General features: G+C 43.5%; 1 protein-coding gene across 4 annotated transcripts in view; it reads right to left on the bottom strand.

Annotated features, from left to right (window-relative positions):
* LOC147013560 (myomesin-1-like) overlaps positions 1 to 23,389 on the bottom strand; it is a 252,103-nt gene that overhangs the window by 175,271 nt on the left and 53,443 nt on the right. For all 4 annotated transcript variants that reach the window (XM_085855453.1, XM_085855456.1, XM_085855454.1 and 1 more), the window contains exons 10-13: positions 20,747 to 20,888; positions 20,270 to 20,463; positions 19,576 to 19,632; positions 9,830 to 9,966 (exon numbers count right to left, since the gene is read on the bottom strand). In XM_085855453.1, coding sequence (XP_085711579.1) covers positions 9,830 to 9,966; positions 19,576 to 19,632; positions 20,270 to 20,463; positions 20,747 to 20,888 — 530 coding nt within the window. The remainder of the gene's footprint in view (positions 1 to 9,829; positions 9,967 to 19,575; positions 19,633 to 20,269; positions 20,464 to 20,746; positions 20,889 to 23,389) is intronic.

Genomic DNA, 23,389 nt, shown 5'->3' with positions numbered 1-23,389 from the left:
CACTCGGTGGAGTGCATTCCACCACCACGCAATGCCTGAGCCACGAGAACATATCGGGCCCATTACATTTTTGAATGAGAAAAAGAGCAATCAGAGATTGCAGACCCTCGCCAGAACTTGTTTTGTGTGGCATTTGTGTACTGGCGTGCTATGTAATTAATAAGAGATACAACTAAAACTGCCACTTTATAACTGCTGGCAGTGATGAGTGGGTACCAAGACATCCCGTTTTGATGCAACCCCGCTTTCATCAGACACTTGATCCTGACGCATGACATGTATTATTATACAATCGAATTTAGAAGAGGGAAGAGAAGGAAGAAGAGTTGGTGCAGGAAGTCACGTGGTTATGTGGGGTATAAGGTGAGAAGGGAAAAGTTTTTTTTTGTTGTATTTTTTTATATTTTAAGACATGAAACAGAGGGCATAGTTGGGTGGGATAGAAGGAGGGTGGAGGGAAAAGTGGTGAAAATAAATACTGATGGTAATAAGAAGAAAATACAAATAAACACGATTGTGCACATAGATGGGAAGACGGATATGCCTCAGGGAAACCTGATTTTACAAGAACGATGAAAACTCACGAAATATCACAAGCTTTGAAACGTAACTGAACTAAAACACACAGTAAACACGGAGGGAACAAAATAAAGTCAAAATGCAACAAACAACGACCAGAAACATCTTTGAGAAAGTCGGCAGAGACCCCCGGAGAGAACCAACAATCGCCTCAAAAACCGGAACCTGAAGGGAAATCAGGTAAATCCAATATGGCTGCCAAACCATGTGACCTATGATGTCATATGTGTGAAACTTTTGTTCCTCATACATAGGCGGTCATAAGTGTGAAGTTTCGCCTCGATCTGTTCTGCCACTTCTGAGAAGATTTTTGAAGTTTATAAAAAAACAAAAAAACAACATGGCTGCCGAATCACGTGACCGATAACATCATCAAAATTTTCTCTGTGGAACATTTTATCCCTCGATGACCCTCAACATTTTTCATAATGATGAGATGGAGCATTCTAGATATGCAAATATGATGTCATAACGAAGGCACCTATGACGTCATAAGAAAAGTCCACACCGATTGCCTATGAGGAGTACTTGCAATATGGCAAGTTTCAATTTTTTCGTTGGTGTGGTTTCAGAGATAGAGATCCAATTTTTTTTCATTTTTCCAACATGGCTGCCACACCACGTGACTTATGACATCATAATTATCAATAAAACATTCTACACGAGTCGTCGCTCCTTTGATGAAAATTGTTTCGATCTGACAAGCGGTTGCAGAGAAAAACACTAAAGTTCTGTGCAAACAAACAAACAAACAAGCCGGCAGGTGGACATGGGTAGTCGATCAAGTCGAATTTAGTCGTTTTTCAGCCGTTACTAGCCAACAAAAGCGTCCATAGCAACGGTTCTTTCTCACACATAACTAGGACATACCATGAATCTACCATACCAGTTTCATGTATATCTGACTCATAGTTTCTGATATAACGAACTTCGTTTTTTTATTGTTTTCGACCAGGGTTCATTCAAAGTCTATCTTCTCCACAGTTTTCATAGGATCCGGCTGGAATTTTTTGACAATATGGCTGAATGTACTGCCCACAGTCACTCGTGGCCCGATTTTTGATTTTCGAAAAAATTGATTTTTGAGATTATTTTGAAAATTTCAAAGATCCGTTGCTAGGCAACGGATGGGTCCATAGCAACGATTCTCATTTACACACAGCTAGGTCATGGTATGAACCTACCAACCAAGTTTCATCGAAATCGCCATTGTATTAACGGAGTACTGGACCGAACAGACATACATACAGACAGACAAACAAACAAACATATCGACGGAAATACTGATAATAAGGGTAGATAGACCGACTACCCAACAAACAAACAGACCCAAATGCAATACCTTCTCCTCCGGCAAGGGTAAATATCATGCGATATACCGTTTTTGGCCCCATCTCTCAATGGTAAAGAATCACTTTTAAAATGAAGAAAATTACCACATCCGGATCCAGATTTGGATCTTCACCAAAATCGAATCAATTCGTCCTTGTCACACACCCAACCTGTCCACCAAGTTTCATCCGAATCTGTGCACAATGTTTTGAGATATCGTGCTATGTTTCGGTTTCGCCCTATCTCTCAATGCTGAAGAAATATATAAAATTATCGGATCCGGATTCAAACTTAACCAAAATTGAATCACTTCTCCCTTATCACACGCAAAGTGTCCACCAAGTTTCGGCCAAATCCATCGTGCTATATATCGTTTTTGGCCCGATTTCTCAATGGTGAAGAATCGCTTTAAAAATTATAGTCGGCGGATCCGGATCCGGATCTTCACCAAAATCTAATCAGTTCGTCCTTGTGACACACCCAACATATCCACCACATTTCATCCGGATCTGTCCACATATTTTTGAGATATCCTGCACACAAACAGACAAACAAGCAGACAAACAAACAGGGGTGAAAACATAACCTCTTTTCACCTTCAGTGGTGGAGGTTATAATAATAACTAAAGGGAACTCAGGAGAGTGTGTGGGGGAAAAATTTATATTAATGTATTCTAAATTGTAACAAAAGGAGTTTTAGAAATGTAACTGTTATGCTACAAGTTGAATTGGCTGTCATTTCTGGCCAAAAGACTTTTGCCCTAAATGATAAGAAATGTGTTGTTCTGGAGCAGAGTGACCGAGCTGATAAACGAACCTTTGCCTAGAAATGTACGAAGTGGATTCTCGTCTAAAGGACACGTCTGCAGTCTGGGTGAATAGCCCCCAACCTCTCTCTCATGAAAGTATAAAATGCTTTGAAATGTAAAATTGTTTCAGTGCAAGTTCCTGAGAAAGTATTAGAATCTCAGTGGCTTGTACTCCTTGGAACTGACCAAGTACCAAGTTAGAATAAAACTCTCTGATGTAATGTGGAAGTGAATTGAATCGGGTTGGTCTAACTGTTAACTAAAGCAAGAATAAATGAAATAGAACCAAATAATATTGCAATCAATGGGGATTCTTAAGTTCATTGTACAAGGGTGAGAAGTGTATGGTGGATAATGAGAAAATAAATTGTTTCACAGGGAAGGACTTGTGTGGACATCAGTTTTATCAGTGTCGATAGGGTTTTTGTAGGATTTTATAACCAAATCGGACAAACGTTAAACTCTGTCTGAAGTCAAATAGGATTCCACAATCGGCCAGTTAGAATCCTTCAGGAGGACAACGATCACAACAAGGTGGGTTTAAAAAATCCACAACAAGTGCATACCTCCACCAGGCTGACGAGTTTACGTTTTGTATCCCACTGAGAGGCCGGAGCTGGATTCGGACATGAACTAAAATTTAATCGGCTTGTTCATGTCACCAACCAACTCATCCACCAAGTTTCGTCTGAATCTGTACACAACTATTTGAGATATCATGCACGCAAACAGACAGACAGGGGTGAAAACATCACCTCCACCCACCTTCGATGCGCGAAGGTAATAATCGTGATGAGAAGCACATTAAAAGAATGAAATGAGGGCAAGAGAATGAGAAGTGTATGGTGGATAATAATTATCAGGTTGAATGATAGATCTCAACAACAGGGAGATAATAATAACAAGAGCAAGAATTGCTTTGCAATACATGTCCCCTACTGATGTGACATTTTCTAAGTTTGAAAAGGGCGTAACTGAAAAATTGACGAAATGCCCTGAAACTCGAACTTGTTATGGAACTTATCATAATAAAGCCATGAACAAAGTTTCAGTTGGAAATGTTAAAGGGTATGGGGAAAAAGTCTGAAAAACCACAGGTGGGACGGATGGACGCACAACACAGGTGAAATAGGTAGGGGACAAATAATTATAATTTGAGTTCCTTTCAAGGAACTTCAACACAGGAGGAAGCCATTCGACCCAGCAAAGCCAGCGTTATTATTGCCAACCCCATGGTTGTTAATGTATATATTTTTAAATGCTGAGCACCTGGAGGAAGAAAGGAAATAGGGAAGAACAAGAGTAAGGGGAGGGGGGGCACAGCAAGTGAACAAGCTGGGTATAGGTGCAAACTCTCAATTGCATAAGTGGAAGGAAAAACAAGAGAAAGTAGAAGTTGAACAAAAAAAAAAAGAAAAACCGAAGAGGAGGGCGAGGAAGCAGGGGTAAACATGATAATCTGGAGACCTGAAAAGAGCAGGGCTTGGGAGGGGATGGGATCAATGAGGATAGAAAAGATCGTGGGTTTGGTTTGGGATGACATGAGATGGTGGTGAACAACTGTCTTGAAGCCTTGGAGTGAAGGATGAGATTGAAATGACTGATCAAGTTGGTTCCACGGACAAGGGAACAGAGGAACGAATGATTGGAGTTGAGCAGTGAATTTGGATTTTGGGATTTTCACCAGAAGGTGGGGACAACCCACAGAAAGGGCAGAGGGTGCAAGACCAGAAAGGAATAGGTAATGACATACCACCAACATATCTGTGATGTGAAAGTGATAGACCTAGAGAATCAGTTTGAGAGCGCACAGGTCGTCATGGTAACTGTGCGCAAGTGGGGCGGGGTGAGCTTGGGGCGGACTCTGCGCCTGCGGAGACGGCCGTAGATATAAAATGAATTGGAGGTCCGTTCTGAGGCGAGAGAAGTGAGAGGAAAAGGGCGAGAGAAGTGAGAGGAAAAGAGGTGAGAGAGAAGTAAGAGGAGAGAGAAGTAAGAGGAGAGAGAAGTAAGAGGAGGGAGAAGAGAATGAGAAAGAAAGTCAGAGAGGAAAAGGAGGAGAAGAAAGCGAGAAGGGCAAGCGAGCCAAAAAGAAAGCGAGAGAAGTGAGCATGAGAAGCGAGCAAAAAGTGGGTGTAAACGTGCAAATGAGGAGAAGAAAGCGAGCGTGTGGTGCGCGTGTGGGTGTCTGACCAGCGCCAACGAGACAATTCGTCCTTCCCAGTGCTTGAGGAAGCGAGCGTGTGGTGCGTGTGTGGGTGTGAGCAGCACCGACGGCGACTGAGGCACGGGTCGGTCACCAACAAGTGAGGCACGGGTCTGTGACCGACGGACTGTGTGGGTCACTGGACGTCACCAGTTTCGTTAAGTGTGAGAATCTGCCCGTGTCGCAGCATCAGGGTCTAAACCCGCGACAGACGATCTCGGTGCCCTCCCAGACGTCGAATGGCGTTAAAGGCTGTTCGCGAGAGGGTGCACGGCAAGGCTGGGTGCTGGCGACGGATGTGACATGCACCAACACATTTCAGGACGTTTTCTCTTCACCGACGACTACTTTCTGGTGAGCGAGACGATTCCTCTCCCCCCCCCTCCTCCCCAATTGAATGATCTGTTGGGTATCCTTGTCTGTGTTTAGCTGTAAGTCAGTCAATCCACAATAAGCATCTGCTCTTTTTCTCTTTCATGGCATTTTGATTGATTTTGTATTGAAATTTATTCTTTATTTATCTCAGAAAATAAAAAGTTCTTTTTATTTATTTATTTTATTATTAATAAATCATTTGTCGACTTCCAACCTGTCCGTATTTGTCCTTTCCTTCCATTGGTCTCGCATTGTCCGAACCGAGATAGACTGTGAGGTAATTACCACAGATTTGACCAAAAGTAGTTGGCACGCACCAGTGGTTAAAACGCTCGGCCACCCGAATTAAAATCGAATCGAGATAACATTGGTGCTTTGCCGAGGGCGCGCTCCCTGCTCAGGTAACCATGTGACCTCTAGTTAAACGGAATAATTACACGGTGGACACCGGAACTCATCGTTGACTGGGTGGGGTTTGTGGTTCCAAAACAACCCACCGTACCACAATGTTAATTGTGAGCGGTGACCCCAGGTCCGGCTCTTCCGAGGACAACCGGGGATGAATCCCCCTGAGTGACAAGCTGGTGTCTCAGTACCCGTGGCTGCAACAATATATACACTACATGGCCAAATGTATGCGGACACCCCTTCTAATTAGTGGATTTGGATATTTCAGCCATTACCATTGCTGAAAGGTGTATAAGATCAAGCACACAGCCATGCACTCTCCAAAGACAAACATTGGCAGTAGAATGGGCCGTACTGAAGATCTCAGTGACTTTCAACATGGCACCGTCATAGGATGCCACCTTTCCAACAAGTCGATTCATCAAATTCCTGCTCTGCTCATGCTGTCCTGGTCAACTGTAAGTGCTCTTATTGTGAAGTGGAAACATCTAGGAGCAACAACAGCTCAGCCTCAAAGTGGTAGGCCACACAAGCTCACAGAACGTGACCATGGAGTGCTGAAGCGTGTGGTGCAGAAAATCGTCTGTCGTCAATCAACACTCACTACTGAGTTCCAAACTGACTCTGGAAGCAACATCAGCAAAAACACTGGTCAACAAGAGCTTCATGAAATGGGTTTCCATGGCTGAGCAGCAGCACACAAGCGTAAGATCACCATGCACAATGCCAAGCATCAGCTGGAGTGGTGTAAAGCTCACCACCATTGGACTCTGGAGCAGTGGAAATATGTTCTCTGGAGTGATGAATCACGCTTCACCATCTGGCAGTCTGACGGACGAATCTGGGGTTGGCGGATGCCAGTAGAACACTACCTGCCCGAATGCATCCTGCCAACTGTAAAGTTTGGTGGAGGAGGAGTTATTTTTTTTTTTTTTTTTTTTTTTTTTGTATACCTTGGTCGAGGCTCGTATGAGAGCTAACACACAACTCACAGCAAGGAGGCATGAGACAAGAGGGGCGGGAGTGGAAGGGACAAAACAGTGGGGAACAGACACATTAGGTGAACTGTGGAAGGGAGAGGGATGGGGATGGGACGGGGAACATGGCGAAGAGAAGATGGACATTACAGGGACTTTCAGGAAGGAAAGCAGGGGAATTGAAGGAAGTCAGCTTGGGAGGATTATCGGGGGCAGAAAAGATCGAGGATTTGGATGGGGGAAGATAAGAGGTGGTGGTGAACAGATGTTTTGAAAGCCTGGAGGGAAGAATGGGAAAGAATAGAGTGAGGAAGTTTATTCCAAAGGCGGGAAAAAAGAGGAATGAAAGAGTGAAGATGAGCAGTGATTCGTGATTTTGGTAGTTTTACCAGAAGGGGGTTGTTGGCGGACCTTGAGCGCCCTGTGGAAATGTGGTGGGGACAAATCGCAGAGAGAGCAGGGGGGGCAAGGCTGGAGAGGAGTTGGTAGAAGACAGAAAGACCACCGACCAACCTGCGGTGATTGAGTGAGAGGCCCAAAGACTCAGCTTCATTGCGGGAGATGCCGATGATCTTAAATGCCCTGGTTTCGACAGCGTGAAGCCGAGAAAGGTGGGAGGCAGGAGCACCAGCCCAGAGGGGAGAGCAGTACTCCATCAGGCTACGGATAAAAGCTTTGTAAGTGGTCAGGAGCTCAAGAGGGCCGAGGAAGGACTTAGCACGACGGAGGATTCCCAGTCGGCGACTGGCTTTTGAGGCGAGGTTGGAAATGTGACTTTCCCAGGAAAGGTCATGGCAGATAGTGAGACCTAGAAGCTTGAAAGAAAAGACTTCTTCCAGAGGATTGTTGAGAAAGTGGATGGGGGGTTTTGTAAACGGTCCTTTCGAAGAGACATAGTGAGAGTGTGAGATTTGTCTGGATTGAAAGACATGTTCCACGTGTTGGACCAGTTTGTGATTTTATCCAGATCTGCAGTGAGCGAAGAAGCTGCTGCTTGCCGGTCTGAGGGATGACAGATGGTACGGCAGAGGGTGGAGTCGTCGGCAAAGAGAAATAGAGGATTTTCCAGAGAGTCCGAGAGATCATTGATGAAAACCAGAAAAAGAACAGGGCCCAGAACGCTACCTTGAGGAACTCCAGCCTGCACAGGAAGAGGGGATGAAAGAACTCCGTTTAGGGCCACACGTTGACTGCGACAGGAGAGGAAGTCTGCGAGCCATGAGTGGAGATGGCCTTAAATACCATGGGAAGAGAGTTTGGTGAGTAGGGCAGGGTGCCAGACTGTGTCAAAAGCACGTGATATGTCCAGGGATACGGCTCGGATTTCCTGTCTGGCATTGGGGACCTCCATCCATTGATGGGAGAGCAGAAGCAGCATATCCAGGGTAGAGTGACCTGATCTGAAACCAAATTGATGATTGGAAATCAAGCCATTGGAGAAGAGGAAGGATTTCATATCTGAGGCGATGATGGATTCCATCACCTTGCTGATGATTGGGAGAAGGCTGATTGGTCTGTAGTTATAGGGATCTGTTTTTGCACCTTTTTTATGCAGGGCAGTGATGTTAGCAGATTTCCAAGCAGATGGCAGATGACCTTGGGAAAATGAGAGGGTGAATAGAACAGAGAGAGGGTGAGCAAGAGCAGAAGAGCAGGCTTTGAGGACACGTGGGCTGATGCCGTCTGGACCGGTTGCAGAATCTGACTCGAGGTTTGAAAGCAAGCTCTCCACCTTGTCAGGAGAAAAGGATACAGAGTCCAGGGACAGTTGGGTGCGACTGGGTAAAGTGGGTAGAGATAGTGATGGGTTTAGGACACAAGATTTATCTGCAAACACCGAGTTTAGACATTCAGCTTTATCACGTGTGGAATCAGCAGTGCGGCCATTTGAGGTAAGGGAGGGGATGGAGGGGGAACATACACCAGAAACAGATTTGATTAAACGCCACCAGGATTTTGAGGAGGGAGAGAGGTTTGAGAGTTCAGACTTGAGATGAGAAAGATGTTGTTTTCTGGCTCTCCTGAGGGTAGATACACACTTGTTCCGAGCTTTGTGGAAAGAACTGAGATTGCCCTCAGTTGGGTTTGCTTTCCATGAGGCAAAGGCAAGTTGTTTCAGGACAACTGCCTCGCCACAAGCTTCAGTAAACCAAGGGCGGGAGGAAGGGTAAGACAACTGAACACGAGAGGGGATAAATCTGTGCATGAGGGAGAGCAAGTTTCTTTGAAAGAATTCCCAGGATGAGTTGATGTTAACTCAGAGTAATGGTCTGGGGCTGTTTTTCATGGTTTGGGCTCGGCTTCTTAGCTCCATTGAAGGGAAATCTTAACGCTACAGTGTACAATGACATTGTAGATGATTCCATGCTTCCAACTTTGTGGCAACAGTTCGGGGAAGGCCCTTTCCTATTTCAACATGACAAGGCTCCCGTACACAAAGCGAGGTCCACACAGAAATGGTTTGTCAAGATTGGTGTGGAAGAACTTGACCAACCTGCGCAGAGCCCTGACCCCAACCCCATGAAACACCTTTGCGATGAATTGGAACACCGACTTCAAGCCAGTACTAATCACCCAACATCAGTGCTAACCTCAATAATGTTCTTGTGGCTGAATGGAAGCAAATCCCTGCAGAAATGTTCCAACATCCAGTGGAAAGCCTTCCCAGAAGAGTGAAAGCTGTTATAGCAGCAAAGGGGGGGGGGGGCGGACGAACTCCATATCAATGCCCATGATTTTGTAATGAGATGTTGAACGAGCAGGTGTCCACATACTTTTTGCCATGTGGTGCAGCTCGATATCTCAAAAAGTTGTGGACGGATTATGACAAACTTGGTGGATTGGTGGAGTAGGTGACAAGAACAAGCCTATTAGATTTTGGCTCAGGTCTGAATGCAGATTCGGCCCCTCAGTGGGATACAAAACGTAAATCGTTCAGCTTGATGGAGGTACGCGCTCTATCAAGCATCGTTTTAGTTAATATTTGTTATTATTACAAAATAGTAAGATTAAAAACTGAAAATTTGCCTGCCAATCCATTTTTAAACGGTTGCAGTAAGAAAGCAAGCATTTAGAACTTGTTTGAAGACAATTCAAGCATTAACTCAGTCGTGTGACGGCACAAGTCACCAGAACTCACAAACCTTCTCCACATAATAAGTAACCGCCTCAGACGTGGTAAGCAGTGATTGTGAAGTTGGTGGAGTCCAGCGCAGAATGATGAAGGATCTGGTTGACTCACTCACTCGCAGCTCTCTGGGAGGCCCTGGTACTGTTGCATCTGTTGAACATGCACCTTCTGTTCAGCACAATTGGTATTCTATGCCAGCCAATGAATATAGTATTATTTTGCTACCAAAGCAGCACCATGTCAAGGATTAGACTTTATAGTTTGCGTTTTCATTCTTCACAGTCATTACGGCAGTGATTTTTTTTTTTTTTTTTTACTAAAGATACCACGTGAGATCTTCAACATCCACCATCTAATGTCCATCTGCAGTGTCCTGTCAGTGAAGCACCAAACCAACAGTTTAGTCAAATCAAAAATCGAAGCCAGATGAGCCATGTAAATGGTAAATGTGCTACCTCCCCAACATCCTGTTGGATGATCAAAGTGATAAATATACACAACTTATTTAATGAGCCCAATTATTCCCATCTTGTTGTGGGGTCAGCTTGGGAACGTTGTTGGCCTTAGCCTTTCACAAAACCAGCTATCCAAGCCTGAACTTCACCGAAGGTGCCAATAATTTGGAAAACACCTGTGGTGCAAATAAACTCGCCTACTCCTCACATCAGGCACATTGGGATTTTTAACGGCTACCACCAACCACTGCTAGCAGATGGCTTCTTCGGCTTAATGTGAAAAAGACAGCATTGAACAACGCAGATTCTCACCAGTGTATTTACATATGGGACCCCTTTCAATCGACAAGCCACTGAGTGTTCAAATTTGACCCTCATCGATTAAAAACATTTAAATAACTCATGTTTGTACATTAAATGCAATAAAATAACCATACTTCCTTGCGGTGCAAAACTGAGAACATGACATAATTTTAGAAATGCCTTTAAATGTACAATATACGTTAAATTTGATCTTGGTGAGGACAAGCACACTCACATAAATGGGTACCGATAAGTTTGACATCATAGCAAAAAACGTGTCCTTACAGACAGGTGAATTCCCCTACTTTGATGATTATTACGACTTGAAATAAGGATTTCACCAGGTGCGTTGTAAGATGCACATTTACAAAGAGAGAATTGGGGTTCTCCACCCACAATGAACCACTGGGACTATGAATCTTTATGATGCTCTAAAACCCACCGGTATATCCCACAAACGCAACAACCAGTTTTCAACTCATTCTGCATGCCCAGTGGTTTAGGGATGCATAGCAGAAGTCAAACAAACAAACTCACAAACAAAACAAAGAATCAAATAAACCCACAAACAAGCAGATAGTTCTCAAATCATTATTCGGATGAGTGAGGTATGCTTGCATATTGCAAGCAGCTGCTGGGGTGCAACCTACTTGCAGACATGAGCGATCAGAATGTGAGAATGAACTCGTTACTAGAGTGATCAGAAACAGGTCTTTATTTAAGAGTTTAAAGTTATAGTAATTTTTAATGTAAATAGGTCAAAGGTTTTTACATAAAACTATTGTTTACATTCCAACAGGTTGCTAGGCAACACCAAGAAGTGTGAAGTTTATGATTCCAAGTCGAAGGCAAACGTTAAGTGGTGTATCTGGAACTTAAAAACCGAAGTATAAAGCAAACAGTGATTTTTCATATTCTTGTCGCTGTTCCCCACATTACACGTCATTAATAAGAGCCAATTTGAGTTATCATGTTAATTTAGCATCTTTCATTTTTGTTAGGTTGATCGAATTTAGATTATTAACGATTAATATCAGAGGCTGCAAGAGAGATCGTGATTCTATCTCTGATGTGGATTCAATTCCCAACCTGAAGATGAATGCAGTACGGTACAGCACAGTACATTATACCCGTCACTCCGCATGCTTTCAATCGATGATGAAGGTGGCATGCCTTACTGAGTAGACAAAATTCTGCTGTGAAGCATAAATTTAGTTTCCAAAAAAACCTAAGTTCCATCTCTTCAAGCCTTTTCCCATGACTATTCCTTCGGGGAGAGGGTCCAGGCAAGCCTCACCAAGCTGAATTTTTCTGCCCCCTTTCAGTGGCGGCGTATTTCGCCACCAGGGTGATGCAAAAATGCAGGGAATAATAAAATTATTGGGTTTTTTTTTTGATGTTTTGGAGAATTAATTTTGGCAACCTTGTCTGTATATTGATGGCTTTCGAATTCTTGGCCTAGTGTCCGAGTTCAACTTGCCCAGACAAATCCATCATTCTTTATATTGAGGCAAATTCCTAGCAACATGGATCATGAATACATTAAAAACATGCATTGATGAAGACATGTTCTCAATGTTTCATGTAACCAGGGTGCCTCATACAGACGTCTGACTGAATTATATGTAAACCTATAATCATACTAAAAAATGCAATTGAGTGTCTGTCTGTCTGTCTGTCTGTCTGTCTGACGTTTTTTTGATATCCAATCATTACTTATCCAATATCCACCAAACTTGACCTGAGGGCTAAGGGTCACATGATGGAGCTAGTCGAGACTTTATGGGGGTTTCCCGCCTTGGACGAAATCCGTGTTAAGATAGCTAATCGTGGCATTTTTTCCAAGGCCGCTTCTCGTCACAAAAGTAATAACAACACTAATGATAATATCAAAATATTAATATTAAGATTAGCTACCATGTGCAGCCTGTGGCTTCTGGTTGCATCATTTTCTGGGAGTGCAGCTGTGCCGCTGATATGGTGCCCTCCACTATGAGTTCACTGGCACTCATTTTGCTGACCTCGGACGGATGACAAGCTGAGTCATCCCCACCTGGTGTTAATTTAACAGACATTCCTGGACAGTTTTGGGATTTCTTTCTTGGAATTGTGGGTTCAAGTAAGATCAGTATGCAAAATTTCAACTTTCTCACCCCACCTAAAAAGTAATAAATGTTTATGAGAGAGTGAGTGGTTAGAAAGAGCTTCATATATATTCAATGACGTTAAAAGGTATAAAATCAACTTGTGGTTAACTTAGACGTAAAAGCTTTAGGAATAAATTAGACAACTTCATCAAACTGCACCGAAGGACATCGAGAATGTTTTATTAAAGCAGGATGCCAAGGAGTGTTACATCAATGTCGATCTGTATGCGGACTTACACACCCACTCACTGACAGACAGACCGACTACAATGGCCTCTCCCTCTCGGGTGAGGCTAATTACAAAATCAAATGATTTGTCCAATTTTATCTGCTTCAGATTGATTGGTGATCCAATGTGAGCACCTATTTATTACCTGTAATGTGATGACCATGACCCTCAGCTTAAATCTACATACGTTGTGTTTATTTGTCCCCGGTTTCCTGATGTGGCACACCAATGTCACCTGATGTCATTCTCCTTCATGCATGAGACGCACTCATTGTCAATAACATTCATTTCCAATTCAAAACAAAATATAGATGCTTCATGGGTCGATTGAGCAGACTTTAAACACAGCTACAGACCAAGAATGGTCTTTGGCAAGAAGGATGATCAACCCCTGAAACTGGACTCTGATGGAGTAAGCATTACATCAGAGATTATGGTGTTCATTACATCAGAGTAGATTATGGTGTTCAATAGCAATTACGAATTCGATTATCAATAAGGTAATTGTACAATTATTTGTCCCCTGTTATGACCCTGGTGGATGCTCTCCTGGCCAGGCATGGTGCTAACCACATTATGGTTTGTCCGACCAAACTGCGTTGATTTTCTGAGCAAGGTCCTTTTTTTTGCACGCACGTAAGGGAATCACAAATCAAACCGCACTGCATCGCTGTCTTCCAATTAAAACTGTGAAGCACTGTATTTCCTCCATCTGTTTCACAGTACAAATTATATGCAGATGATGAGCTCATCCCTTGTGGCAATATATGGTCAGGAATAAATATGGCTGTTATTACACTCAAATGAAACTCAGTATATTGGGAGAAAGTGCAATTTCACAATCATGTTTCCATCTTCCATTTAGCACCAGATGGTCACGCAATAACTCAAGCTGTTCAAGATGTGAAGGACCTGTTAATCGAGACTGATTATTTGTTGAACCACATGGCTTATTTGGAAACTAGCAGTCTCACCATTGCTTCGCAGATGGACCAATTAGTGGTCCTGTTTGCCAAAAATTGCGATATTAGACACTTTGCGGACTCAAAACAGCCGCTGAGCCCATGTTACTTCCCTCACAGAGTTGTATCTATATCCTGAGGTCGGAGTTTGTAGCTTCTACCTCTTTCCACACGCCCTCACCCCGGCTGCACGTCGCTTGCTGCTAGAAATGTTTCCCTCATACGATGTCCCTGGCAACCTCTGGTTATTGTTTTTCCACTTTGACAGGCCCCTCCATTTTGGGCAAGAAGGAGAAGGCGATGAAGATAAATTTACCCATGCATAGAGTGCTTTAACCCCACCGCTCCCCCATCCCAGTCCTCACATCTCACTCCCCCCACTCTCCTCTTTGGCCTCAGGTTTATCATGATGTCCCTTCCCGCAAGAGATGTCTCACACATGATGACAAGCTTTGACTGGCCCCTCAGTTTGTTTGTTTGTTTGTTTTGGGGGGAGGGGGGGACTCTTTCCACCGTTCTTGTTCTGGTGCATTCTGTGTTGTAGCTCTTCCACGAGCCTCGACTTTCGATAGAAAAACTCAAAAGATTTATGATTGTGGGTACAATGGCTTAGCAATTAGGACACACAATTCACATCCCAAAGGATATGACTTACATCAGACTGTAGGCAGCAGTATTCATGCAAAATAAAACGAATGTATGAAAAATAATAAGTGTATCAGATTTATTTATTTTAATTGATACATACCAAAAAATGAACAATGAGGTAGTAAATGCAACTGCGTGAAATTCCCAGAAATCTTATCGATGTATTCACACTTTCCCAAATTATACAAAGTCTCTGATTGGCCGTACAATGCATATCTGTGTCAAGAGTGTTTCATAACAAATCAGGGACCTCAAAGTTCAAAATATGGCTGCCCATAAAATTAATTACCCAGATAGTCAAGATGCATTTGCCGTATCATTATGTATTCTTTCAAAATATGATGGTGACAATGGGCCAAAAAAAAAGTACAGACAAGTACAGGAACACTCAAAGTACACTGCCCCCATGCCAAAGAAATAAATAACAAATCCTGCAGCGCACGACATTGCCAGGGTGCCTTAGTTGTGAACCTTTAGCCCATGTTGACCTCAAAAATAATTGGGTGGTTGAATTCAGTAACTGGTCAGGTCAGGTTTGGGAGCATGTGCCGGAGCAGCGCGCGCTGCGTCCACTTTCCTCCGGTACTCCAGGGACCTCCGTCTGGCCATCCTCCAGGCAGATGCCTGGCCCATCCCCATCTCCTTGAGATGCTGATCAACCTGCTGCAACCACAAGGCAGGTGGTCAGCCTATTGACCTCCTCCACTCATGAGGCGACCTTACTGAGAGAATCTGGTGAGCAGGATCAGCGTCAGGAAAATGAGCCACATGTACATACAGCCGCAGCTGACGCTCACAGACTATGCAGGAAACAAATCTCATTTAAGTCTCTCTCAGCAACCGCTCGTTGGACACAAAGTCTGACCAGCGATCGCCAAGGATTCTCCAAAGAGATCTGGTGCCAAAGGAATGAAGTCTCCATCTCAGATCCCTGGTCAGAGTCTGATATCCATAGAGCAAGACAGGAAGGACCTGAAGACTCAGACTTTCGTCCTCCCACACGGGTACCGGCAGCATCACACTCCATGATCCAATGGATCCATGACTTCCCAGGCTCGACGCAGATGTCTGTTGACCTCTGGGTCATAGCCAGCAGAGACATGACTACTACCGTGACCTCAACATACTCGCCACAAACAGGTACAGACAGGACAGCAGCATGCAAGATGTCATTGAAAGCCTGAATCTTAGTTTTGACTCAGGAAACCCGTAATCCGAGCGGATGCGACCCCTCATTCAGCACCTCGAGTGCCTCCAAAAGGATATCTAAAATCTCCACAAAGATGACTGCATCATCTGCGAAATCAAGGTCAGAGATCTTGACATTCCCAAACGAAGCACTGAAGCTTGATCTCTCCAACATTTTCCTGAGAATCCAGTCCATACAAGTGCTGAAAAGTGTGGCGACTAGTACACACCCCTGACAAACTCCAGTAGCAACTGGAAATAAGTCAGAGATAGCATCACCACATCTCACAGCACTCTCAATACCAAAGTATAGTCCAGACATCAGATTGATCAGTTTTGGTGGCACCCCAAGAAGACCAAGAATCCTCCAGAGGGCATCCCGATTCATTGAATCAAACACTTTACAGCGATCAACATAGGCTACAAGCAGCCCCTGCCGAAACTCTCATCTGCGTTCATTGAGGACACGAAGAGCAAGGACACGGTCAATCGATGACCGCTTTGGTGTAAAGCCTGACTGCTCTGGACACTAGTGCTCAAGCAGATGGTGGCGAACCCCATCGAGAATTATCCGAGCAAAGACCATGCCCGGCACTGAGAGCAGCGTCACCCCTCGGGAGTTGTTGCAATCTTGGCGATCACCCTTCCCTTTCGAGCGAGGGACAACAAGGCCCCTCTTCCACTCAGTTGGGATGATGCCTGTTTTCCAGGCAGAGCACAGAACTGCATGCAACGACACGAGTGCAGCATTTCCACCAGCCTTGAGAAGTTCAGCATGGATGCCACAGATCCCTGGAGCTTTACCCATTTCAACCGGTTCACCGCAGTCTGTGTTTTCACAGACGAAGGTGGACCACAGTTGATTGAAGGGTCAGCAATAGGGATTGTAACAACTATGACATCCAACTCGACAGCTGGTGGATCAGCCTGGTGCATCCGTTCAAAGTAACCAGCCCAGCGGGCCTTCACTTTGGACTCCTCTGGCAAGAGCCCACCAACCTCTGCTCTAACTGCAGTACACCGAGGGATGCGGCTGGACGAACGCAATGGGCGAATTCCCCTGTAAGCAGGACGAGAATCACTTGACTACAAGTGATGCTCTACCCCTCACAGACTCCTCGCACATAGGCCTCCTTGTCCACTCTTAGCACACGTACAGTTTTACATCTCAGCTCCCTGAACAGCTCAGCTCTGCCATTCAGCCTGGCCCTGCAACTCTGGGCAATGGTATCCAGTGTCCCTTGAGAGACAAAATTCTTCTTCACCCTCCGGTAAGTTCCAAGACACCAACCGGCAATATCAACGACGGTGGTCTTGAAAGCGCTCCACAACTCTTCAGGATCCCCCAAAGCACCGAGACGCCCCAAATCTCCACTCAGCCTGTTTGCAAACTCCTCAGCTACCCTCTCATCCTTGAACTTGCCAACATCCAGGCTCGGCTGGGATGGTACCATTCTCCTGGATTTAAGGTGCAACTTAAGAGTTTCTACTATAAGCCGGTGGTCAGTATTGAGGAACTGAGCACTCCAGTCGTCCCGGCAGTTCTGGATCATCCTCCAGTGACCATCACCGAGCACATGGTCAATTTCCTTTGCCACACCACCAGCATTGGAATACCAAGTCCAGCGATGAGCCTGTGGGCACTGAAACCATGAAGCAGCCACCCTAAGTCCATGACTTCTTGCAAAGTCAAGGAACTTAGTGCTATTCTGGTTCACAGTTCGACCCATGGGGACCAACACACACCTCATAACCATCCCTATTAGTTCCAGTCGATGCATTGAAATCCCCTAAGACTGGAAGTGTATCTCGCCTGGGGCACTGATCAACCACAGACTCGAGTGTGGCGTAGAATGTGTCCTTCACGGTGAGATCACTCGCCTCAGTCGGAGCATAAACAGAGACCAGGGAAATGACACCTAAGGAGTGACGAATCCTTAATCTCATAATACGCTCGTTGACCGGTGTTACCTCAATTATCATTGAGGTCAGCTTATTGGACACAGCTACAGCAACTCCTTGGGTATGGTAACCATCAGTAACCATCATCGACCAGGCCAATAGTAGGTGTAACCACCCGCCATGATCTCGCCACAATCCGGTCTCCGAACGTCAGAGAGTGCTGCAATACTGATGTGCAAATGCTTGAGCTCAGATGATCACAGAGAAAGGTGATCATCCTCTCTTCGGTATAGGACATTCTAGGCATCCACCCGAAGGGACTGCATCAGGTTAACCCAAGGAGACCACCATCTGGTGAACGACCTCAGCACCACCCGGACACACTCTCCTGCAATCTGACCCGGTTTCCCCGTGGTTTCCAATTCCCTGACTTTGGTGGTATCGCCATTTGCGGCCTTTTTCATGAACCAGGAACCGTCGCGAACTGACAACATTATCCACCTTGTCTCCATTGTAACAATGACAAAACACTCGCAGATTTTTCCCCCCACACTCGCGTATTTTTGCAGGTTGGGAAATTCCCTGAACGTATCGTCCCATTTCCCATTGAAACAATGCAACAACATTCACGGTTTCAACATTCATAGAGTTTTCCTGGAATGTGTCCCCCGTGAATGTTGGGGTTTCTGATGTCTTCCTTTTCGTCTTATTCTTCACATGGTGTATTTTGCAAACCTCTCTCTCTCTCTCACCTAAGCATTTGATGGCATGGGGCGGACAGATGGCATGCCCACAGCCGCAGGCAACCAACAGTAGGGACCCACCATGCAAAAGGTGGTCCCAGAGTTGAAGAGGGCTGTGATCATGCTTGAAAGATCAATTGGAGTTGGAATTGGACCTTTATGGAGGCAGCATCCCTCTCATCTGTCTTTCGTTAGGCACCTCTCCTCATCACCATCCACCAGCCCATGCCGCACCGGACCCAAAACCAGCTTGTGCCGTGCTTTCGCCCTCACTCGTTTCCCATTGTTGTGCGAGTCCTGGTATTTCAGTTTGGTGGCATAGCAGGTTATATATTTTCATTGTAAATACGTTTGTGTGCCCCCTCATCCCGACTTGTGTCTGTCGACCGCTTGGTTTGTCCGTTTTAACGAGAGCATCTTGTCTGCCCTGATGCCCGTATTTATTTTATTAAACGCCATTTTAACGTGACATATTTTCCCGCCTTTTGCCTCCTGCTCGTTGTGTCTTTCAGATTGGAGCGATACTTTGGTTTTGTAAATGGTAAAGAACAGTTAATTGAACACAGGTGTGAATTTGCTTGGCTCGGCAATCTTCAGGAGTCGCCAAAGTTCCTGGCAGGACGGGTACATTAGTTTGGCCCATCGACCTGACAATACACATTTTCGCGCACACGCACACACCTTTGACATAGTTCCCCAACTTTTTTATTGCAATTAATATGCACAATCCCCAGTAAGCAGTGCAAACCATAAAGCAAGTTGTATCTTTCAACTACCTTCAACAGGATTCTCATCGGGCAATAGGCCTTGCAATGTGCTGGCTTTGCAATCTCAGTTTTTTTTTTTAATATATCCCAAAAAAAGTTTTCCCCACCTGTGAATCGGTAATTTGAATTCGCCAATTCAGGGCTCTTGACTGCGTATGAACGAATGGTTGGAGTTTATTTTTGCAACAATAATTTTTTTAAGTTCACAAATTCATTTGCAAGATCATTTTGCTCCTTGCATGAGCACAAATTGATTGCTCCCCAAAGCCTTGTACAAATGAATGATTGCACAGCTAGAGCCATTCTTCTGGGTTGTTTTGTTTATAAGGCTGATCTATCGAAAAAGTCAGTTCAACGACAACCCCTTTCATACCCTAGCCAAGCAGATGATGACTTTTCAAGAAGATGTTTTTACCTGAAGGTTCCTCTTCTGTTACAGTGATCTGACCGGTGTATGGAGCAGAAGCCTCACCTGGTGGATACACAGGCATGTTTAAATTCGTATTTAGGGGATTTGGTAATAATGAAAGTACTTTTCAAAGTCAATAATGAGGAAATTCAGTGGATATAATGTGGGATATATTGGGACAAGATGGTGATGGGACATTATACTCCAAATTCAAACTAAAGAGAAGAGCTTATGATGGGAATTAACAAAATAAATCCAATCAAAATATCTTGGTGAAACATTTGATTGATTATGGTCAGGATGTCAAAACCCTAGCCAGGGCATCATTATACAATATGCCATTTTAATTAATAGGGTAGCATAAACTTGATGGTGCTTCATTGCATCAATGAGTGTGCTCTCCCTGGGGTGGACGTTAAACCAGGTGTTCTTCCTGGTAGATGTTAAAGATCCCATCGTGCCTTTCACAAAGAGTAGACCATTGTGTGCTGCTCCCCTGGCCAAATTTTAAATTCCTGCTCCAGTGTACATGAACAGTCATGGATCAGTGGCAGTCATGAATGAATAATAATGCAACTCACCCGTATCATTAGTTTACTTGATGCAAAATTAACCTTCAATTTCATGCCTCATAGCTCTAAAAGTTTATCTTTAAGTCTTCAAATTCAGCCAACTCTTTGAATTTAAATAACTGCCTTGCCTTGAAGATCACATCGGGGGTCAAGGACAACCAGAGGCTGGGTAGGTTGAGAAGCTCGACCAGTGCCAGCTGTTCCCACAGCACGCACACGAAACTGGTATGAGCAGCCTGGCAACAAGCCCATCAAAGGGAACCGAGCAACAACAATGGGCACGGAATTGCAGGGCAACCAGTCCCGAGATCCCTCTTCACATCTGAGAGAGCATAGTTCAAGTATTTCAAAGCTTGAGAATCCAACGTCAGAAAAAGAAGCCAAATCATTCAAAAGATTAGTGTCTGAAATGAAGTCCCTTCTGCAAATGGACTTTTATGAGAGGAGACGAGTAGCCTTCTTAAATCAGAAGCTCAGCAGATACTACTAAGTCAGATAGTCAAGTTCAATGGTGCAACAAAGCCATAACTTTCATCAACCTCAAAATCACATTTCAGTCGGATAAATTGCCATTATGTGCACGTATAAGCAGCCGAATCACTCACCTTTCTATGATGTATCCCAAAAAGTCACCAACCTCCACAAGTGATGGTGGACACCATGTTAGCATCACTGAGTCACAGGCAGTTCTCTCTGCATGAATATGCAGAGGTGCTGGAGGTACTCCTGGACTGCTGGAAGGAGCATCTGGGTGTAACAGAGAAGCGGGTTGGACAACAAAGAAGAGGTACACACGTTGTAAAGGTCTATGTGTGCTTTTTCCTTTACTTTGAATAACTAGAGTGGCCTGCAAAAGTATTCACACCCCTCCAAAGTTTCCATATTTTGATGCCACCTGAGCATATTTCGTGATGCTTTCAAATCATACTATATATAATACATATAGACTTCACAAACTACTCCAAACTGATAAAGCAAAAAAATGAAGATAAAATGTGAATAAGTTAGATTAACAGAGAAAAATCAGATAATTATCAGTTGCATAAGTATTCAAATTCTTTGCCGAATTAATCCTAAATCACTTCCGGAGCAAATTATTTGTTTGAAAGGTTACAAAATAAGTGTAATATGTTTCACCTGTATGTAATCAGTGGTTTAATTGAAAAATTAAGCTCCCCCACTTATCTAAGAAGTTTTCAGGTGCAACTCACTTGGTCAAACAACAAAGCAAACATGAAGACCAAGGAGATTTCAAAGAAGTCAGATATGAAGTGGTGGAGAAGCACCTTTCAGGAGAGGGTTGTAAATACATTTTAAAATCACTCATTATTCAATTGAGTACGGTGAAATCCATCATTAAGAAGTGGAAGATGTGCCCGACCACACAGACTTGACCCAGATCAGATCGCCTATCGAAACTCAGTAGTCAATTGTTTATATAATCCTAGCTACCTGGGCTTAGTTGATTAGATGAGAGCGAATTGGTTATTCCCTCCATTCGCAGGTGAGAGATGTGGGTGGGTCTTTCTTCATTTATATATTGATTGTTTTTAACGTTTGCATGTGGTACATGCTTGGGAGCTTTATTGGTATGCATTGCTGTCTGCACTATCGCTGATGATTCGTCAATAAATGATGAAACTGGTCCGGTAGCTGAGGGGGTGTGTAGCATTGGGATTCTCATGTGTGTATTATGTGTGAACGTCTTCATTGTTGTTGAGGAACTCTGAGAAGGGTTCGAAATAGCGTAGCACTCACCTTGTGCAGGTCTTCTTGGGTTGTTTTATGCAGCTTCTTCGGCTTGAGGAGACATACATATGCATTTACATATATATATATATATATATATATATATATATATATATATATATATATATATATATATATATATATATATATATATATATATATATACACAAGTGAATAAAAATATTAATGCCAAATTAAAAAAGCAATGTAGGGATGACAAACTACAATCTAAAAAAGCTTTTAAACAAGATAGGGATGATGTGGGTTCGGACAGTAGCTAACAGGATTGCCGTCACATAACAATCCTGACATCATGCCTCCAGACTATTGTCCAGCTAAAAGTATTAGAAGCTCCTATATTTCATTTCAGCATAAGCATAAAAAGCTCCTACACAATTTCAGGGAGTTCATGCAACTTCAGTTGTCTTTCCTGATTTTTTTGTTAATGAAGTTAGACTAACCAATCATGAATGCAGATAATTATAGATGGCTGTTATTCGAGATGTGCATACAGTTTGTAAGAAGTTGATATTTATGTAATGGTATTAACAATGTAGTCAGGCTGCTAATTTGTGGAGTCTCTGCATGTGGCTACACAACGAGTAATCATGTACTGTTGTAACCAGTGGAGTATTTGTCAAAGTTTGACGCACTAATTGTTGAAGTGTAAAGGAGGCAGTAATGTAGTGATTATGTAACGGCAATCCTGTTAGCTACTCTCCAAACCAACATCATTCCTATCTTGTTTATAACCTTTTTTAGACTGTAATTTATCATTCCGACATCACTTTATATATTTAGCAAAAATAATTTTATTCACGTGTTTCCGTAAATTTTTTTTAATAATGTTGAAGAATGGAATGGTATGGTACGCAGAGGATACTCAATATTGGAGCAAAATTGCCAAGAGATCTTAGTCAGCAATATCAAATACTGCATGTCTTTCTGCATGTCTTACATCACCTTGACTGTATCTTGCTGCTCTGTTTTATTGCTCGTTTTTTAAAATAACTAGATGGTATTTATAGAACAAATACCCCATGCATTCCAAGGAAGGAATTGGTGCGAGCTACCTCTTTTGTTTTTTAAGGTTTTTTTTTTCTTTGATCCAATATGGCAGCCAGACCACATGACCGACGACGTCATCTTTATCGTCATATATATATATATATATATATATATATATATATATATATATATATATATATATATATATATATATATATATATATATTGTTACGGAAATGGCCCTTATTGGACTACTAAATATAGGATTAGCTCAGTTCTCCCATTAAATGCATGTATAGCTCGGATGTTTGGTAAAAAAAAGGATGTTATATGTGTGTCGGGAGATGTAAAGGCTGTTTTATTGTCTGTGCGGTGGTGGAGGACCGAGAGATCCCTCTTATTCCTACCTCATCCCGGGATAGGCCCCTCCCAGTTGGCTGAGGGGGTGTGGCCAGGAGAGGGGGTGTGGCCAGGAGAGAGGGTGTGGCGAG

This window comes from Eptatretus burgeri, chromosome 14 (genome assembly GCF_056783735.1).
Source record: "Eptatretus burgeri isolate ZD-2024b chromosome 14, Ebu_testis_v1, whole genome shotgun sequence".
In the NCBI taxonomy this organism is placed as follows: domain Eukaryota; kingdom Metazoa; phylum Chordata; class Myxini; order Myxiniformes; family Myxinidae; genus Eptatretus; species Eptatretus burgeri.
This window is presented reverse-complemented; position numbering and strand designations above follow the sequence as displayed.